This window comes from Acomys minous (assembly GCF_964271855.1).
Source record: "Acomys minous genome assembly, chromosome: 16".
Lineage (NCBI taxonomy): Eukaryota > Metazoa > Chordata > Mammalia > Rodentia > Muridae > Acomys > Acomys minous.
Genome location: NC_140498.1, coordinates 16,456,213 through 16,473,260, shown reverse-complemented (window position 1 = coordinate 16,473,260; position 17,048 = coordinate 16,456,213). Strand labels below are relative to the sequence as shown.

General features: G+C 48.0%; 1 protein-coding gene and 1 pseudogene across 2 annotated transcripts in view; both read right to left on the bottom strand.

Annotated features, from left to right (window-relative positions):
- LOC311586421 (proton-coupled amino acid transporter 3) overlaps nt 1-12,789 on the bottom strand; it is a 31,770-nt gene extending 18,981 nt beyond the window's left edge. Inside the window, exons 1-5 of the mRNA XM_084762408.1 lie at nt 12,688-12,789; nt 10,296-10,782; nt 7,361-7,451; nt 4,599-4,687; nt 1,289-1,384 (exon numbers count right to left, since the gene is read on the bottom strand). Coding sequence (XP_084618534.1) covers nt 1,289-1,384; nt 4,599-4,687; nt 7,361-7,451; nt 10,296-10,462 — 443 coding nt within the window. The 5' untranslated portion in view covers nt 10,463-10,782; nt 12,688-12,789. The remainder of the gene's footprint in view (nt 1-1,288; nt 1,385-4,598; nt 4,688-7,360; nt 7,452-10,295; nt 10,783-12,687) is intronic.
- LOC311586345 (ADP-ribosylation factor-like protein 6-interacting protein 1) lies at nt 12,454-15,908 on the bottom strand (annotated as a pseudogene). Its single transcript has 3 exons — nt 15,868-15,908; nt 13,159-13,678; nt 12,454-12,464 (listed from the first exon to the last, which is right to left on the bottom strand). The product of its transcript is annotated as an ADP-ribosylation factor-like protein 6-interacting protein 1 (transcript).
- Nucleotides 15,909-17,048: the final 1,140 nt, after the last annotated feature.

Here is a 17,048-nt window from a genome sequence, read left to right as displayed (position 1 = left end):
GCTGAGCACAGCCTGCATCTCTCTCCGCTTTCTGACTGTGGACGAGATGTGACCAGTTGCCTCCTGTTCTGGTTGCCATGCCTCCCCTGACACTATAGATTGTGGTCGGCAGGAACTGTGAGCTGGAATAAAGCCTTTCTTCCTCAGGTTGCTTTCCTCAGACACTAAGCGACTGAGGCACTATTCAATAAAAAACAATCTCATTTCAGGCTGGTTGTGGAGGTGCGTGCCCAGCACTTGGGAAAGGGGAGGAGGGTCAGGAGTTCAGGGTCATCCCGGGACTACAAGAGAACATCTGAGGCCAGCCGGATGCACGTGCAGGAGACTGTCTCAGACAGACGAGCCAGTCAGCAAGATGAATTTCAAGTTTACACGTATGACTCTAAGTAACGTACAAGAAAGCATAAAAATGAACGAGGGCTCAGGTTAGCGCTCAAAGGGTAGAGTTCTACCTCATTTATGAAGCTTTGGTTCTCAGCACTGCATTAACCCGGCATGTTAGGGTATATGGGAAGTTCAAAGTCATCCTTGGCTTCTTAGCTAGTTCAAGGTCACCCTGGCTATGTGAGTTGTCTTTCTTTACACCCTCCTCCCACCCCAGATCAATGAACGCATCATACCCTTTCACACTCACACACATCTTGATGTACTAAGGGGAAGAATGAGATAGGGCTAGAGCCATGAGGAGATGCTCTGTCTTGCTTGATAGTTTCCAAAGAGAGCCTGTCCACTTTAAAAAAAAAATGTGTGTAAGCAGGGGCTGGAGAGATGGCTCAGTGGTTAAGAGAACAGATGGTTCTTTGGGTTTTTGTTGTTGTTGTTGTTGTTGTTGTTCTGTTTTTTGTTTTTGTTTTTTGAGACAGGCTTTCTCTGTGTAATAGCCTTGGCTATCCTGGCCTCACTTTGTAGACCAGGCTGGCCTCGAACCCACAGAGATCCACCTGTCTCTGCCTCCCGAGTACTGGGATTGCCCTGCGGGAGAACAGAATGTTCTTGCAGAGGGCCCAGGTTCAGTTCCCAGCGCTCACATCAGGGGACTTAGAACCACCTGGAACTCCAGCTCCAGTGCTCTTCTCTGGCCTCCTAGGGGAACTTGGTGCTCATGTGCGCATACTCAAATACAGACACACAACACAGATAGATATAATTAAACATAAAATAAAATCTTAAAAAAAACAACAACTCAAAACTATGGAAAACCTTATGCACGCAGACATAAAGCCAGGGCTGGTGGGGCACTCTGTCATGGTTTCCTCACTAGGACTGTTGTTACAAGCGTGACCAGTACCTGCCCCACACTGCGTGCGTCCTCAACCAAGCGCTTGGGCATGTTTCCAGGCTGTACATAGTAGTCTCCTCATAGTTCACAAGACTCCTCTGTAGTCTAGGGCGAAAAGATAAATGATGCGTGAGTTAAAACATCCGGAAGCATGCTTTAAACACAACGTTTAGGTAGCTTTCGTTGGTTTTGTCCTTTGGAACAAGCAGTACCTGTTCATTGGTTTAAATAAAGCCGGAGAGGACGGGTGAGGGCGGAGGAAGGCAGAGTGAGCGTGGCCGGCCAGGGTTGGTCTTTGTTTACACTGAAAATTGGGATCACTCTGCCTTTCTAAGGGAGAGTGGGTGGCTCTGCAGCAGGACCCTTCTGGTTCTGGCGTGGCACAGAGCTACTACTGGCCAGATGCCACATGCCCAGTGCTAACTGCAGGGCTGGGGGGATAGAGATGAGGCTTAGAACTTTTTTGTTTGTTTGTTTGGAGACAGGGTTTCTCTGTGTAGCCTTGACTGTCCTGGACTTGCTTTGTAGACCAGGGTGGCCTCGAACTCACAGCGATCCGGCCGCCTCTGCCTCCCAAGTGCTGGGATTAAAGCCGTGCGCCACCACTGCCCCTGGCTCAAGGCTTATTAGAACTTTTATGAAGCCCTCTAAACCAGCTTGCTGTCACCCCAGGACTCTAGAGGTAGACGCAGGAGATTCAGAGATCAAGTTTATTCTGAATTATATAGAGTTAATGACAGTCTGGGAAGCTACCAAAAACAAAAGTGGCAGAAGGCCCTAGTGGGATAAAGGACCATTGTCCTAAATGTCAGAGAGAAATGAACGATGCCATCAGCCAAAGGACAAAGCCGGAGTGATGTAATTGCTGGCAGGTTGGTGCTTGCAGGAAGTGTGAGGACCCAGAGGGCTTGAGAAGGAGCCATTCAGAGAGTCACTGCTGGTTAAGGATGGGCTTAATAATAAAAGAGAGGTAGGAAGGAAGGAGGGGGAAAGGAAAGGAAGGGAAAGGAAGGTGGTACAGAGTGGGGAGGGTGGCGAAGGGAGTGTGGATCTGGAAGGAACTAGGGGACGGGGGTGAACATGATCCAAGCACTTTGTATGAAGTGTTCAAAGGACTAATTAGAAAAAAAAAAGTCAGATCTTCCAAGACCAGCTCTGCCATTTCCCAGCTGTGTGACCCAGGGCAAAGGACTGAAGCCTGAATGTATTCATCTGTAAAGTGGGAATAAAAAACAGCGTCTGTCCCAGGGAGCTCCAGGAAGGAGAACAGGAGTCTTGCAAAGCCCTTGGCTCAGCAGAATCACACCAATTGCCTCACCGCTGAGTGAGCCGAAACCCTGATGAGTGACTTGTTTTATGAGCTGAAAGGCTGCTCTGATCAGCACACGCTCCAGGAACATCCACTATTCGGGTTCGGTGTATTTGGCTTTAGGATGAGTTTTGGAGACTGAGCTTGCATGCCAGGTGAGAGTGCTCTCCCACTGAGCTACATCGCCAGCCCATGGAAATGTTTACTTTATATCCTTGCTTCAAAAATGCTCAGGGTAGCCCAGGCCAGCCTGGAACTGGCAATCCTCCTGCCTCAGCCTTGAATTCTATAAAGGCCTTTCCTCACTTCCAGTGACACACTTGGACCTGAATGCAGTGGAGGTGACTGGGCCCTGAGGAGCGCAGTACTCTGTATTTTTCTTGTGTTCTCTTTTCTTTCTGAGAAAGAAACCACTGAGATTTCAGATGTAAGCCGGGCATGGTGGCACATGCCTATAATCCCAGCACTCGGGAGACAGAGGCAGTCAGATCACTGTGAGTTCGAGCCTAGCCTGGTCTCCAAAGTGAGTCCAGGACAGTGAGGGCTTTGTGTAACAGAGAAACTCTATCTTGAAAAAGAAAGAAAGAAAGAAAGAAAGAAAGAAAGAAAGAAAGAAAGAAAGAAAAAACAAGCAAAAATGATTTCAGCTGTATAAACCTGTGTCTGTATCAGCCTCTGCATGTGAGTTCTAGTGTTAATGAAAGCCAGAAGAGAGCATTGGACCTCCTGAAATTGGAGTTACAGGCAGTGTGATGTGCAGTTAATGACTGGAGCCATTGCAAACATGTCTTCTTCACTTTTATTAACTTGCCTTGAAAGGGTTTTCTTGGAACAAGTGACCCTGGCAAAGTACCTGTATTGGAGTAGGGAGATTAAAAAAGAAAGAAAGAAAGAAAGAAAGAAAGAAAGAAAGAAAGGCGGGCATGGGACTGTCACTCATTTGGTAGAGTACTTGCCTAGCACTGCATTAAAGGGGTATGAAATCATGTGACTTTGTTGGAAGAACTTGTGAGGTGGAGGCAAGTAGGTCAGGAATTCAAAGTCCTCTTCAGCTATCCAGCCATTTGGAGGCAAGCCTAGATTACATGAGACCCTGTCTCAAATAAAAGGGGAGGTAGGGCTGAAGAGATGGCTCAGTGGTTAGGAGCACTTACTGCTTTTACAGAGGACCTAGAACCCACACGGTGCCTCACAACTATCTGTAACTCCAGTTTCAGGGCATCTGATCCTTTCTTCTGGCTTCAGGGGACTCCTGCACACATATGGTCCACATAAACTCATAAGAGTGCACACATACATACAGATAAAAAGTAATATTCAAAATTCAAAAGAAAAACAAACCAAGAGGATGTCTGAGGATCCTGCACATACCCAGTATTTCATAGGGCACTCTTGTACATTTTGCTGCCTTTGGTGCCTCTAAGTGAGGAGACTGAGGTTCAAAGGGGTGTGGATGCCAGAGTGGCTTCTAATTCAGTAGCTGCAGAACGGGCCCCACACTAACACCCCGTGTTAGCTTCTTTTGGAGGTGCTGGGGATGGAACCCAGGGGCTCATAGGTACTAGTGAAGCATCTACCACAGGTCTGCAGGCCTGGCTGTATTCTGTAAAGTAACCAAATACCTGACAGGAAACGACTTGAGGGAGGGTGGGTTTATTTTGGCTCACAGTTTGAAGGGATACAGTTCACCATGCTGAGAAAGTCACGGTAGAGTTCATGGGTAGGAGTGTGAGACTGGAGCTCCTCACATCAACAAATCAGGAAGCACAAGGCCCACTTCCTCCCACAAGCTCCACCTCCTTTCCGTAGCCTCCTCAGATGCTGCCACTAGCTGGGCTAAGTGTTCAAACACATGGGCCTATGTGGCTCCTCAAACTAGAAAACGGTTTTTTGATTAAGACTCTTCCTAAATCCCTCTGCTACCTCTAGAAGACCCAGAGAAGCAGAGGCGGTAGCCTGGAGAAGTGGCCCTGGGATTGGACCTATAGGGCGAGAATTGTGGGCTCTGACCTCTGGGTAAGGTGGCTGGCACAATTCAGCAGGATATCCATACAGTGGACTGTGAGGACCCCGATGGCCAAGAGGCTGACAGGCCCCACCTGGAGGAACAGGACAAGAAGACAGTGAGATGAAAGCTGGCCACATCCACAACCCAGCCCTGGTGCAATCAGGGCACTAGGGCTCTTCTCAGAATAAAAATCTCCAGCTGGACTATAGTGCAGTGGTAAGGGCTTGTTAAGCATATGTGACATCCTGGATTCCATCCTAGCACTGGCTCAAGATGGCAGAAAATTTGCTGTGTATGGAGGCACATGTCAACAATATCGGCACTTAGGCTGAGGCAGGAGGATCACTGTGAGTTTGAGGCCAGTTTGAACTATGTGGTGAGTGAGACCCTGTAATCATCAACCAGCCAACCAACCAATCAGCCAACTAACCAACAAACTAACCAACTATCCAAATAGTCAGCTAACCAACCAACCTAAACAACCAGTAAGCCAACCAGCTTACCATCCAGCCAACCAACTAAACAACCATCCAACTATCCAATAAGGTAACCAACCAATCAGCCAACCAACTAACCAACCATCCAATTATCCAATCAGCTAACCAACCAATCAGCCAACTAACTAACCAACTATCCAGATACTCAGCTAGCCAACCAACCAACCAACCAGCCAACCAACCAACTAACCAGCCAACCAACTAACCAACCATCCAACTATCCAACCAGTCAGCTCTAACCAGTGAACTGGAAGTTGTCTATGATGAACATTTAGCTCAATGTTCTCTGTCCCTGGATCCTACTGCCCCACACTGGTTAAAGTTCTTCCAGATTGTGACAGAGTCCACCATTCCATATAGCCCAGGCCCTTGTTCATCTACCACCAAGTATATTCTTCCAGAATCCTCCATGATAAATTTAACTCCTTTACACACCTTAGCTCCAGCTCTCCTAAGATCCTTAAAGACCAGGGTTAATCATCAGGCCTCAGGGACATTGTGACAGGTGAGTCTGTTGAGGCCAGTTTGAGGCACTCTGTGCAGTGCAGGATGTGGGGTGGGGCTGCACCCCTGGGTGGGGACCTTCCCCTCACAGAATTGACAATAGAAACTGTCCCTGGATATTGCAGACTATGAGGGGGGGAGGGGGGGCTGGCTGTGGAACACTGCTCCAGCGAGTCTGCTTGTCAGATCCAGAGCTGGGACAATTGTCGTGAACCTCACGGGCAGACTGAACAAGTGTGGAGTGACCAACCCTAGATTTGATGCGCAACTCAAGGACCTAGAAAAATGGCAGCACAATCTGCTCTAGTCTCGTCAGTTTGGCTTCATTGCACCGACACCCTCAGCTGGCATCATGGACCATGAAGAAGCAAGATGAAAACACACAGGAGGGAAGATCCTGGGATTCTTTTTCTAGAGATGTAAAACATAAATAATAAGCCTCTGTGGACTGTGTGTGTGTGTGGGGGGGAACCAAAAAACAAAAAAAAAATTAAGAAGCAAGGTTGATTGTGAATCACAGTCTTCTGGACATGACCAGAAGGGCACAATGTGTCTTTATAGATGTGCCCTAGGTGACATTATTTTGTCACAAAGGAGCAAATGTGGGGTCAAGTGTGCTGTTAGACTGCACGAGGAAGCAGCCTCCACATGGCTGAACCCCATCTTGTTTACAACCTTAAATCCTGGGGGGCAGGCACACTCCTACTCTCAGAGGAAAAGAAGTCAGTCCAAAGAGCTAGCAAGGCATCCCGGAGCATGCTGACAGAGACTGTCTGAAGCTATGTGGATTTAAGGCTCTCCTGCAGACGTCTGATGGAGAGGGTCCTCCTTCTGCCTGAAACTGCTAAACATTAGAAGTTAGGTGGGAGGAAGCAAGGGGCCACTTATCATCAGGCCTGGAGAAGATGAGCTGACTGGAGAGAGATTCTGCACATTGTGTTACCTCAACCCTAAGGGGCACTACTGGGGCTTTCCGTGTGCAGGACTCCAGAGCTGGACTGTGGGGAACAAGGGGAGTCATATGGTTTGTTATCGCAGATTCAGAGTGAGTATGTCAGACTTTTGCAGGCCCTCTAAGGACTCCAGGGAAGGGACATATAAGGTACAGCCTTTGTGCTCATAGGACATGGTACAGTTTCTGAGAGGAGGCATAAACCAGGAGATAGTGTCCACTGGCTGTAGGGAACAGGGGGGGTTGGTTGGGGACATTCTTATTCCTATGCTTTGCTCCTGTCCCGCACACCATCAGATGGCTTTATTCTTGTTTTTATTTTTCAGTGCTTAGGACTCAGGGCTTCATATAACCAACCTTTGACTAAGCCACAGCCTTAACCCTTGTGAGCTTTTCGTTTGTTTGTTTTTGAGGCAGTCTTGCGATGTAGCTCAGGCTTACTTGAAACTCACTACATAGCCTCGGTTGGCCTGGAACCGGACAGCCTCTTGCCACAGCCTTCCAGGGCCACTCGGTGCTGTATGAAACAGGAGTCACACACATACAAGTTTACAGGGCCAAGGGTAGTGTAGTGTGAAAGGGTAAGTGGGTGACATGAAACCGTGAGGACTGGAGAGGCGGGTGGTGAGCGGGGACTCTGAGCAATGGCCACCCTCTCCGGGAGGGCTCAGTTGACTCTAGGGAATTAATTGATGGGCACAGCTGCTATGGCGGAGCCCAGTCCCCGAGAGTCACCCCATCACAGAGGTCTCGAGACTTGTCTCTCCCCAAACGTGGACAAATCTGATTCCTAGCCAATGGTGCCTCTTACCAACAATCCGGCATTTTTCACAGCCAGGGGAAGTCCCAGGAACCCTGTGCCAATGTTGCTTTTCAACAGATGGATAAAGATTTGCATAAACCTGTGGTAGGGAAGGTGAGAGAAGAAGATATTGTGGAGAAGGGAAAGGTGGGTGGGTGGGTGGGGGGGCAAGGGCAGAAGAAAAGAGGGGAGGGAAGAAAAAAGAGAAGAAATGGAAAGGGAAGGCGAGGCAGGGCTGCCTCCTAGCTTCCTCCCAGCATGTGCGTGCATGTATGCATGTGTGTGTGTGCGTGTACATGCTCGCATGCGTGCATGTGTGTGCACACTCACGTGTGTGTGCGAGTGTGTGCATGTGCGTGTACATGCTCACATGCGTGCATGTGTGTGTGCGTGTGCATGTGTGTGTGTGTGTGTGTGTGTGTGTGTGTGTGTGTGTGTGTGTATTGTGGAGAGGGCAGGCCCAGGTGTGTGGACTCTAGGGTGACTCTCACTTCTGGGGTACTGTCCTGGAACACGGTGCCAGCTCAGGAAGGCCAACAAACAGGAAGCAGATACAAATTGCTCCCATTTAGGAGACCCCTTGGACCGTATTCTCCCAAATAATAATCATCGAAGCCTACTAGACTTCTAATCCTTAGAAAGACATTTATTGGCAGGCCATTTGAGTTTAAAAATGTAAAGATTTTTGTCTTTTGAGACAGTCTTATGTAACCCAGGATGGTCTCAAATTTGCTGTGTAGCCCAGCATGGCCTAGAACTCCTGATCTTCCTACATCTGCCCCTGGAAGCCGGGATGCCACCATGCCTGCCTGCCTGCTCACTAGGCCATCAACTTACTAGAGAAAGTACAATAATTGTGTAGAATATATAAAGTATTTGCTGACCCTCTCCAGCCCTTCATGCCAATATTCATTTAAATAAATACATACAGGTCTCCACAAACACAATATAGGTTCATGCTATGCACGGGATAAAACAGGAACCTTACTAGCCACCGTGCACAGTACTATGAGTACTGAGTACTGTGTGCTCGGTGAGTGCTATGTTCCAGGGTTGCAAGTACTCTTCACACTCATATGAGCAGCTGCTGGCCAGCCTGGAAAGAATGGCTGTGTCAGGGCTCTGAGAACAGAGTCAAGGGGTGTCATAGGGCTTCCTTGGAGGAGCAGGCAGGGGCTAGTTTAAACTGGCAGTGTCATCCCTTGCAGCTGGAATGACGGGATTCCTGGAGAAGGCCACTGAAGATTGCCAAGCGTCAGGCGGGGACTCCCTCTGCTGCCATGGGACTTCCCCGGAGGAGGCCGAAAGGATGCACAGGCCTCACTGTAAATCTGACAGAGAGAAAGCCCCTGACTCAGGGTGAAGGCCACAAGTGGGCCAAACCTATTTTCCTCTCCTCCCTACCACCATGAGAGAGACATGTTCCTCCACCTAGGATCCCAGTTAGTTCAGAGCAAGCCTGGGACACCAGTCTTTCTATATAGCTCTTTTTTGACAGCTACAAATACTGGAAAATATATCATAGCCTCCTCCCATTTATGCTTTTCCTTTTTGTCAGCTTTACAACTCTCCCTTCTCTGCTTTCACAGATAGCACTGGCCTCATTTATATCTGACCTTCTGGGAAAGTGAAGCATTATGGGAACCCATTGCATCTTGGGTAAGAGCATGTTGCCTTGGGTCACAGTGCTTTGGACATCACACATAGGCTGGGGGCTATGCTGAGCCACTTAGAAATGTAAGTTTTCTGTTTTTTTGTTTTGTTTTGTTTTTCCTTGAGAAACAATACGTTGGTACATGGCAAGTGCCCATGACCTCTTTGTGACAAGCACATTCGTGGCCGTGGGGGGCAATTTCTATTTGTGTTTAGGTGCCCATGATTTTTACACAAGCGCTTGCAGGGTCCTGAGTGAATTTCCTCACAAACGATGGTGCTCCATGTTTCTTGGCATCTATAGAGTCCCTCCATATTATATATATGGGCTATGCTGGCAACTAGACAGTAAGACTTATCGTAAGATATTCAGAAATTAAAAGAAAGCACATCAAAGAACCTTGTGAATAAAAACTGCATTCCTGTCTCAGCCTCTCACACCTCTTCCTCAGAAGTCAGGGTTGCTGCCTGGTGTTTGTGTGTATGCCTGCCTGCCTGTGTGTGTGTGTGCGTGCGTGCGTGCCTGCCTGCCTGCGTGTGTACTTTTCACTTTTCTCTTTCCATTTCTCTCTGTCTCCCCCATGTCTCCCCCTCCATCTCTGGGACCCAGGTCCTTGTGCACACTGGGCAAGGGCGGTAGCTCTGTGCTATATCTCTGGCTTCTGTATGCACTTCCAAAGACATGTCAGAGAAGTAGCTGTAGCTTTTACGTAAGTGGCACGTTAGGACTGGATATAAAATATCACCATTGCTTGTGAGGGTCGAAGCATTCCCGTAATCCCAGCACCCACTGAGATGGCCCAAGCAGGAGAACTGCAAACTTGAGGCCAGTCTGGGTTCCAGAGTGAGACTCTCTCTAGAGAAGGGTTCCAGAGTGAGACTCTCTCTAGAGAAGGGTTCCAGAGTGAGACTCTCTCTAGAGAAGGGTTCCAGAGTGAGACTCTCTGGAGAAAATCTTCTACGCGTCTGAGTTTGGGGCAGTAAAAACGGAACATGGGTGATGGTTGTTTATAGGAAGATCTGTGTCTGTTGGGGAGCGGGAAGATGGACTAGGATAGAGACAGGGCGGAGGGACGGGCATCCTCCTGGTGTCAGGGATGTGCTCTTTGCGTCAGGCTCTATCTGGGTTCTTTGTAATGAGTGGGAGACATGGTGTCCCCAGACAACTCCCCAGAGCTACAGTCAACATTCTTAGGTTCTGGAGCTTTGCAGTGCCACCAGGGAACACATGGGAGGCTTAAGAGTGGAGGTCTGGCTGCACTTGCCCTGGAGGGGTGATGGGACCACTCACAATAGTGCATCGGCTTCCCCACGAGGGTCCTTCTGTGGGGAGACACTGCTGGTGCTGCTGCTGGTACTGATGCTGCTGGTGCTGCTGCTGCCTTTTGAGGAAGCCTTAGACCCACCAAACAAATTCCATTCATATTTGTCTTTTCTAAGCACCGATGTCTTGCCCATGGCGAACAGGTAGCAGAGGTAACGCGCTCAGCAACAGCAGACCCTTGCCGGGCTTTCATCAGGAGAAGCCATCCATACACGGCGGGTCTCTGATGCTGGCTCCTGACTCCTCCGTGTGCCTGGTCCTAGGTAAAGCCCAGAGTTATGTGAATCAGAGGATGGTGGTGGCTTGAGAAGCTGGGGTTGGAGGTGCTTCACCAGACTCTTGAGGTACCCAGGAGAGTGTCACCGATTCCCCTCAGGACTGCCTTGACATCACACAGACTTTCAGCCTGTCTCCCGGCTCAGCCTTTGATGCTGTGGTCTGTGGAGAACACTGACTGAGAAGAAGAACATATCATTAGAGCGGAAGTTCTGGCACCTGGCTGTGGCCTCAGCCTCAGGGTTTGTTGCCTCTGGCAGGAAACAAGCCACAGCTACCTCACAATGGAGGCTGCCCTGGATGCAGAGTGTCACCTGTACCAGCGTCTCTAGCCTGTGCCAGCTCAAATGCCAACTGCACAGGAGGATGGCGTGGACCCCCTCCTAATTAGGAAGAAGGGGTTAAAAAGTACACTTTCAAAAAGCCATTTGCAGCTGGAGTGAGTACTCAGTTGGTAAAGCACTTGCCTCGCAAGCATGAGGACCTGAGTTCAAATCCCGGTACCCACAGTGGCACACACTTGTGAGCCCAGTAATACGGAGGTGGGTACTGGAAGGTTTTGTTTGATTGTTTGTTTGTTTGTTTGTTTTTGAGGTTCCAACTTTTAAATTATTTCCCCTCTGACACTAAAACAAAGTAGAAGAAATGATTAAAACTGCCAAAGTAAGCCGGGCGTGGTGGTGCACGCCTTTAATCCCAGCACTGGGGAGGCAGAGGCAGGTGGATCGCTGTGAGTTCGAGGCCAGTCGGGTCTACAAAGTGAGTCCAGGACAGCCAAGGCTACATAGAGAGACCCTGTCTCGAAAAGACCAAAAAAAAAAAAAAAAAAAAAAAGAAAACTGCCAAAGTAGCTAGCTGATAGAAATGTATTATTCACATAGACACAGAAAGTTCCAGGTAGAAAGGCAGGCTTATTTACAATAAAACATGTAAAATTAAGGTGGGTGTCATGAAATGTAAAGAAATAAGCAAACAAAAAACCAAGTACACGCTACAGCAGGCGCCACCGTCAACAGTGCTGAGGAGGTGAGAACAACGACAGATACACAAGGCTCAGCTTCACAGCACCAGGGCAATGGATCCACAGACTATGTGGCAGCTAGTTCATGGGCTAGCCCACATGTGTCTTATTTTGGCCCAGAAGAGGTTTAGTCCTGCAGATTTGAACTGCTCTAAAAGTCTCCCTACCAAGAGGGCACGTGATCACAGTAAGCTTAAGGAACTGCAAACGCTACACAGAGCAGAATGAGTCATCCTCTGCAGTCCGTTCCCAGCTGCAGGCCTGCAATTTTCTGAGAATTGTCAAGGGAAAAAGGTCAAAACACCAGTGTAGATACTGCCTCCCAAGTGCAAACCTAGAGTGACTAAAATACAGCCAGTACTAAAAGGTGGCGGCGGGGGTGGGGGGTGGGGGGGGAGGAGAGAGAGAGAGAGAGAGAGAGAGAGAGAGAGAGAGAGAGAGAGAGAGAGAGAATTTCCAGGTTTACTTTTAAAGGCTTTTTTTCTGTTCTTAAAAATTAATAGATGATCTAGTTTTTTTGGGTTTTTTGTTTTATACTGAGTGGACAAAGGAGATTTTTATCCCTGGCTGTCCTTGGAGTAAAGTCACAAACTTTTTTTTTTTGAGACAGGGTTTCTCTGTGTAGCCTTGGCTCTCTTAGACCAGGCTGGCCTCGAACTCACATCGATTCGCCTGCCTCTTGCTCCTGAGTGCTGGGATTAAAGGCGTGCGCCACCACACTGGGCAGTCACAAACATTTTAAATCAGCTGAAAATCTGGAACAAAGACAGTGCTAACATCCTCTCAATACAAGCTTCTGGAAGGTTGTTGTTCAAAAGCTGTTAACGACTAACCTGAAACTGTGCAAAGGGGATGAGAGGTCAGTCTAAGGCTGTCAGATTCCTCATGCGAGCAATCGGGCAAGGCTTCCTAAAACTGCTGTTTCGTACCAGAGAGGTAGGCACACTAGGGTGTAGAATTGGTTTTATCCTATTCTGTAGGCATTCTCCCACAGTGGAAGATCTGGAATGCATCTTAAGTGGTCTCTACATCAAAAGTGATAAACCCAATCTCTGTACTCACAAAGGCAGGCGGTTTGCTAAGCAGACTGTGGGGGTGGACAATAGAACCAGCTTCCTGTAGCCGCAGACCATGACCTTGAATGTAGCTAAAGCAAATATTAGCTGTCCAAAGCCACAGTTCACTGTACAAAACAGTAAAGTTCACCACGTTAGTATTTTAAAGGAAGTTGCCAAAAATAACACTGATGGGAATAAGACTGATGGGAAATACACCCAGCTACACCTGGCACTACACAGCAGGAAGCCTGGCCTGTGTGAATCTCCATTAACAAGGGCAGAGCCAGGGAAGCAAAGAGCCGCTGTAACAATTTAGTATCCAGACAGCGCTGGACAACTGCTCTCTGGGGCGGGGCATACTCCACTGCAGCCCTGAAGCTTGTTCGTCTCCCCTTTGGCCCGTCCAGTGTACTTCAAAATGTTTCCATAGAGAAATCCTGTCTCAAAAAACAAAAAACAAAAACAAAAACAAAACCCAAAATGTTTCCATGTTGGTTTAGTCCAGGACGCAGCAGCACAAAGGTCACAATCAGATAGGCGAGAAGCAGGCTGTGGACGTGCTGGCCCAGCCAAGCAACCTCGACAAGAGAACTGATCATGGTCATGAGGTACATTTTTGGCTGTGTTCTTCCTTTAAGCAGGGGGAAAAAAAAAAAAAAGAGGCGTCTCCACTAGCCCACAGCTCTGTGTTGAGTTTTTACGAGATTACTGTGGATTTCATGAAATCTTTGCTGTTGTCCAGTGGTCCATCCTTGATGCTAGCATGGAAACAAAAAGAGGCAAAAAAAAAAAAAAAACCATATTAAAACTGGAAACACCAGACAGCACAGATGGACACTTGATAACCAGAAACAGCAGGGAAGCCACGCCCATGATGACGGGTGGGAACCAGGCTCTTTCCCATAGAAGGACTTTGTGAGTTGTCAGCACCCCCTTCTCCCCAACCTTGTAGCTGCTCTTCAAGACCTGCAGTCTCCACAGCCAGCTTCTGCCATCTTTCCAGATGTGGGTCTCAAAGGGCCTGAGCCAGGACAGGAGGGCCCACTAGCCAGCCCAGTGTGTTGCATTGTGATCCCTGAGATTGTGAACTGTAAAAACCTGTCTTTTGCTTAGCGAGGGTGAGCCCTAGCACACACATCTAACGACAGAACTTTCTGCACACAGCATTTAATAAAGGTCAAGAGGTGAAACAAGAAACCTGATGGGTTTAAAAAGTAGGAGGGACTTTGAGTTGAAGGGTATTTAAGACAGCATGGAGGCCGAGTGGTGGTGGCGTACGCCTGTAATCCCAGTACTCGAGAGGCAGAGGCAGGCGGATCGCTGTGAGTTCGAGGCCAGCCTGGTCTACAAAGTGAGTCCAGGACAGCCAGGGATACACAGAGAAACCCTGTCTCTAAAAACAAACAAACAAACAAGACAGTGCAGAGAAGTAGAAGGAACTCTTTAGCTTTTACTTCTTAGCTCTTGGGCTCCTCAGCTCCTTAGCCTACGGCTTTTTGGCCTTGGGTTTTTTTTTTTTTTTTTTTTTACCTTTTCCTCCTGGGCTGTCAGCTGACCTAGTGAACCTTTTGACCCTTTTCTGACTGGAACTGAGCTGAGTAGGAAGGTCAGCTGGGTGCGTTCTCTGCCTTTCTACCCAGGATCTGGCTCTTGAGTCTTTATTGGCAAAATATAACATTTGAGATTTTTGTTTAAAACCACACTACTGTGTGTGTGGCAAACTCTAGGCCGCTGAGAGCACTTGCGTAAAAAAAGGAAAAAGAAAAAAAAAAGGTGGACTGGGCATGGTGATACACACGTTTAATCCAGCACTCTGGAGGCAGAGACAGGCAGAGCTCTGGTTTGAGACTAGTCTAGTCTATATTTCCAGGCTAACCAGGACCACATAGTGAGACCCTATCTCAGCATCCACAATCCTCACCATGATGGACAGAAATACCTCTAGATCCACAAGCTAAGAAAAACCTTATCTACCCCAGGCTGCTTTTGTCAGTTATTTTTGGTCCTAACAGTGAAAAGATAACAATGAAATCACCCAGGGAGCTCTTGGCCAGGGGACAGCGGCAGTGGTTTAAAGCAAGATAGTAGGGCGACAAAGTGGGTGAATTCTGAATAGTTTCTTGTTTGGTTGTGTTTTTGTTTGTTTGTTTGTTTTTGTTGTTGGTGGTTTTTTTTGTGACAGGGTTTCTCTGTGTAGCCTTGGCTGTCCTGGACTTGCTTTGTAGACCAGGCTGGCCTTGAACTCACAGAGATCCATTTGCCTCTGCCTCCTGAGTGCTGGGATTAAAGGTGTGTGCCACCTCCCCCGCCCCAGTTTTTTTAAATTCACTCATTTTATTTCTTTTTATTAAATAATTTATTTATTGTTTGATGACTTGTCACTTAAGGTCAGAGAACAAATTGTAAGAGTCTGTTCTCTCAGCATGTGGATCCTGCAGTTCAAACTTGGGTGCTTAAGGGTTGGCAGTAGTGCTGGCCGTGGTGGCACACTCCTTTAATCCCAGCACTTGGGAGGCAGGAGGATCGCTGTGAGTTCGAGGCCAGCTTGGTCTACAAAGCGAGTCCAGGACAGTCATGGCTACACAGTGAAACCCTGTCTTGGGAAAGAAAAGAAAAAAGAAAGAAAGAAAGAAAGAAAGAAAGAAAGAAAGAGAAAAAGAAAGGTTGGCAGTAAGTGCCTTTACCTAGGGAGCCATCTTGTCAGCCCTTATTTTATTTTATTCATTTATTTTTTGAGACAAGGTTTCTCTGTGTAGCCCTGGCTGTCCTAGACTCACTTTGTAGACCAGGCCAGCCTTTAACTCACAGGGTTCTGACTGCCTCTGCCTCCAAGTGCTGGGATTAAAGGTGTGCGCCACCACGCTGGGCTCTCTGATTTTACTTAATTACTTACCTTTAGCCCCTTCCCATTCTTGTGTGCAGAGGATCTGAGCAGTTGGCATTTGAGCTGGCACAAGCTAGAGCCGCTGATACAGTGTGTGTGTGTGTGTGTGTGTGTGTGTGTGTGTGTGTGTGTGCATGTATGTGCATGGGTGTGGAGCGAGAGGTCAATGTTGGTGTTTTCCTCGGTTACTTTTGAGTCTTACACATAAAGACAGGCTCTCTTGTCTCTTACTGAACCCAGATTCCATCAGTTCAGCTAGGCTGGCTGGCCAGGGAGCTCCAGGAATCCTCCTGTCTCTACCTCCCCAGTGCTGGATCATAGGCATGCCGGGATGTTTCCATGGGTGCTGGGGATCTGAACTCAGGTTCACGCTTGCGCACATGACACTTTACCATCTGAGACCTCTCCCCATCCACTCTGGATACTCTATTATTGTTGTCCTTACTCTTTGAGCTAGAGTCTCTCTAGTAGCCCCGCCTGGCCTGGAACTCTCTTTTTTAGACCAAGCTGTTCTCGAACTCACAGAAATTCACTTGCATCTGCCTGAGATTAAAGGTGTGGGCCACCACGTCGGGCTGGTGAGTGCTGTTCTAAATGTGAAAGCCTAGAGAATGTGCTGATGGACTTTATATTGTGGTATAAAAGAAAAAGAGAGGGAGGAATGGGAGGGTACAAGGGATGGGATAACAATTTAGATGTAATATGAATAAATTAATAAAATATATTTAAAAAATAAAAGAAAGGGAATAGTCAAGGATCACCCCAATATTTGGGAGCTGAGGGAGAGGAGGATGGGTGGGGCCTCAGTACAGCCTGGAAATTGCATGTGGCTGCATGCTCTGCTTATGACAACAGCACTGTCACGTACTTCATCCTTGAGCTGTGCCCTCCCTGTGACAACCTTGAGGAGCCACTTATCCCTTGCAACTGCCACAAAAAGCAACTGTGAGCCTCTTTCACTCTTCAATGGCAAAGGAACTCACACACATACACATACACACACATACACACACACACACACACACACACACACACACACACACACACACGTGCATGCCCTCACCCCTAGCTGAGGCTCTACTGTTAGTTGATGACTTCTGAGGGAAGGAGAGCCAGGTTTATAGCCGTGACCTTAACAGGATGAAGATGCTCCACTGGACCACCCCACACCCATCATTGTATGGGTGGCTCAGATTGGACTCAATGGGTAATTTAAAAAAAAAAAAAAGAGGAAGTGGAGAGTGAGGAGGATTGGGGGAGGGGTGTGCTGGATAGTTTCATGTTAAACTTGACACAGGCTAAAATCATGAGAGGAGGAAAACTTAGTTAAGAAAATGCCCCGTAAGATCAGGTTGTAGGCTAGCCTGTAGAGCATTTTCTTAACTAGTGATTGATGTGGGAGGGCCCAGCCCATTGTGGGTGGGGCTATTCCTGGGCTGGTGACCCTGGGTTCTGTAAGAAAGCAAGCTGAGCACCCCACG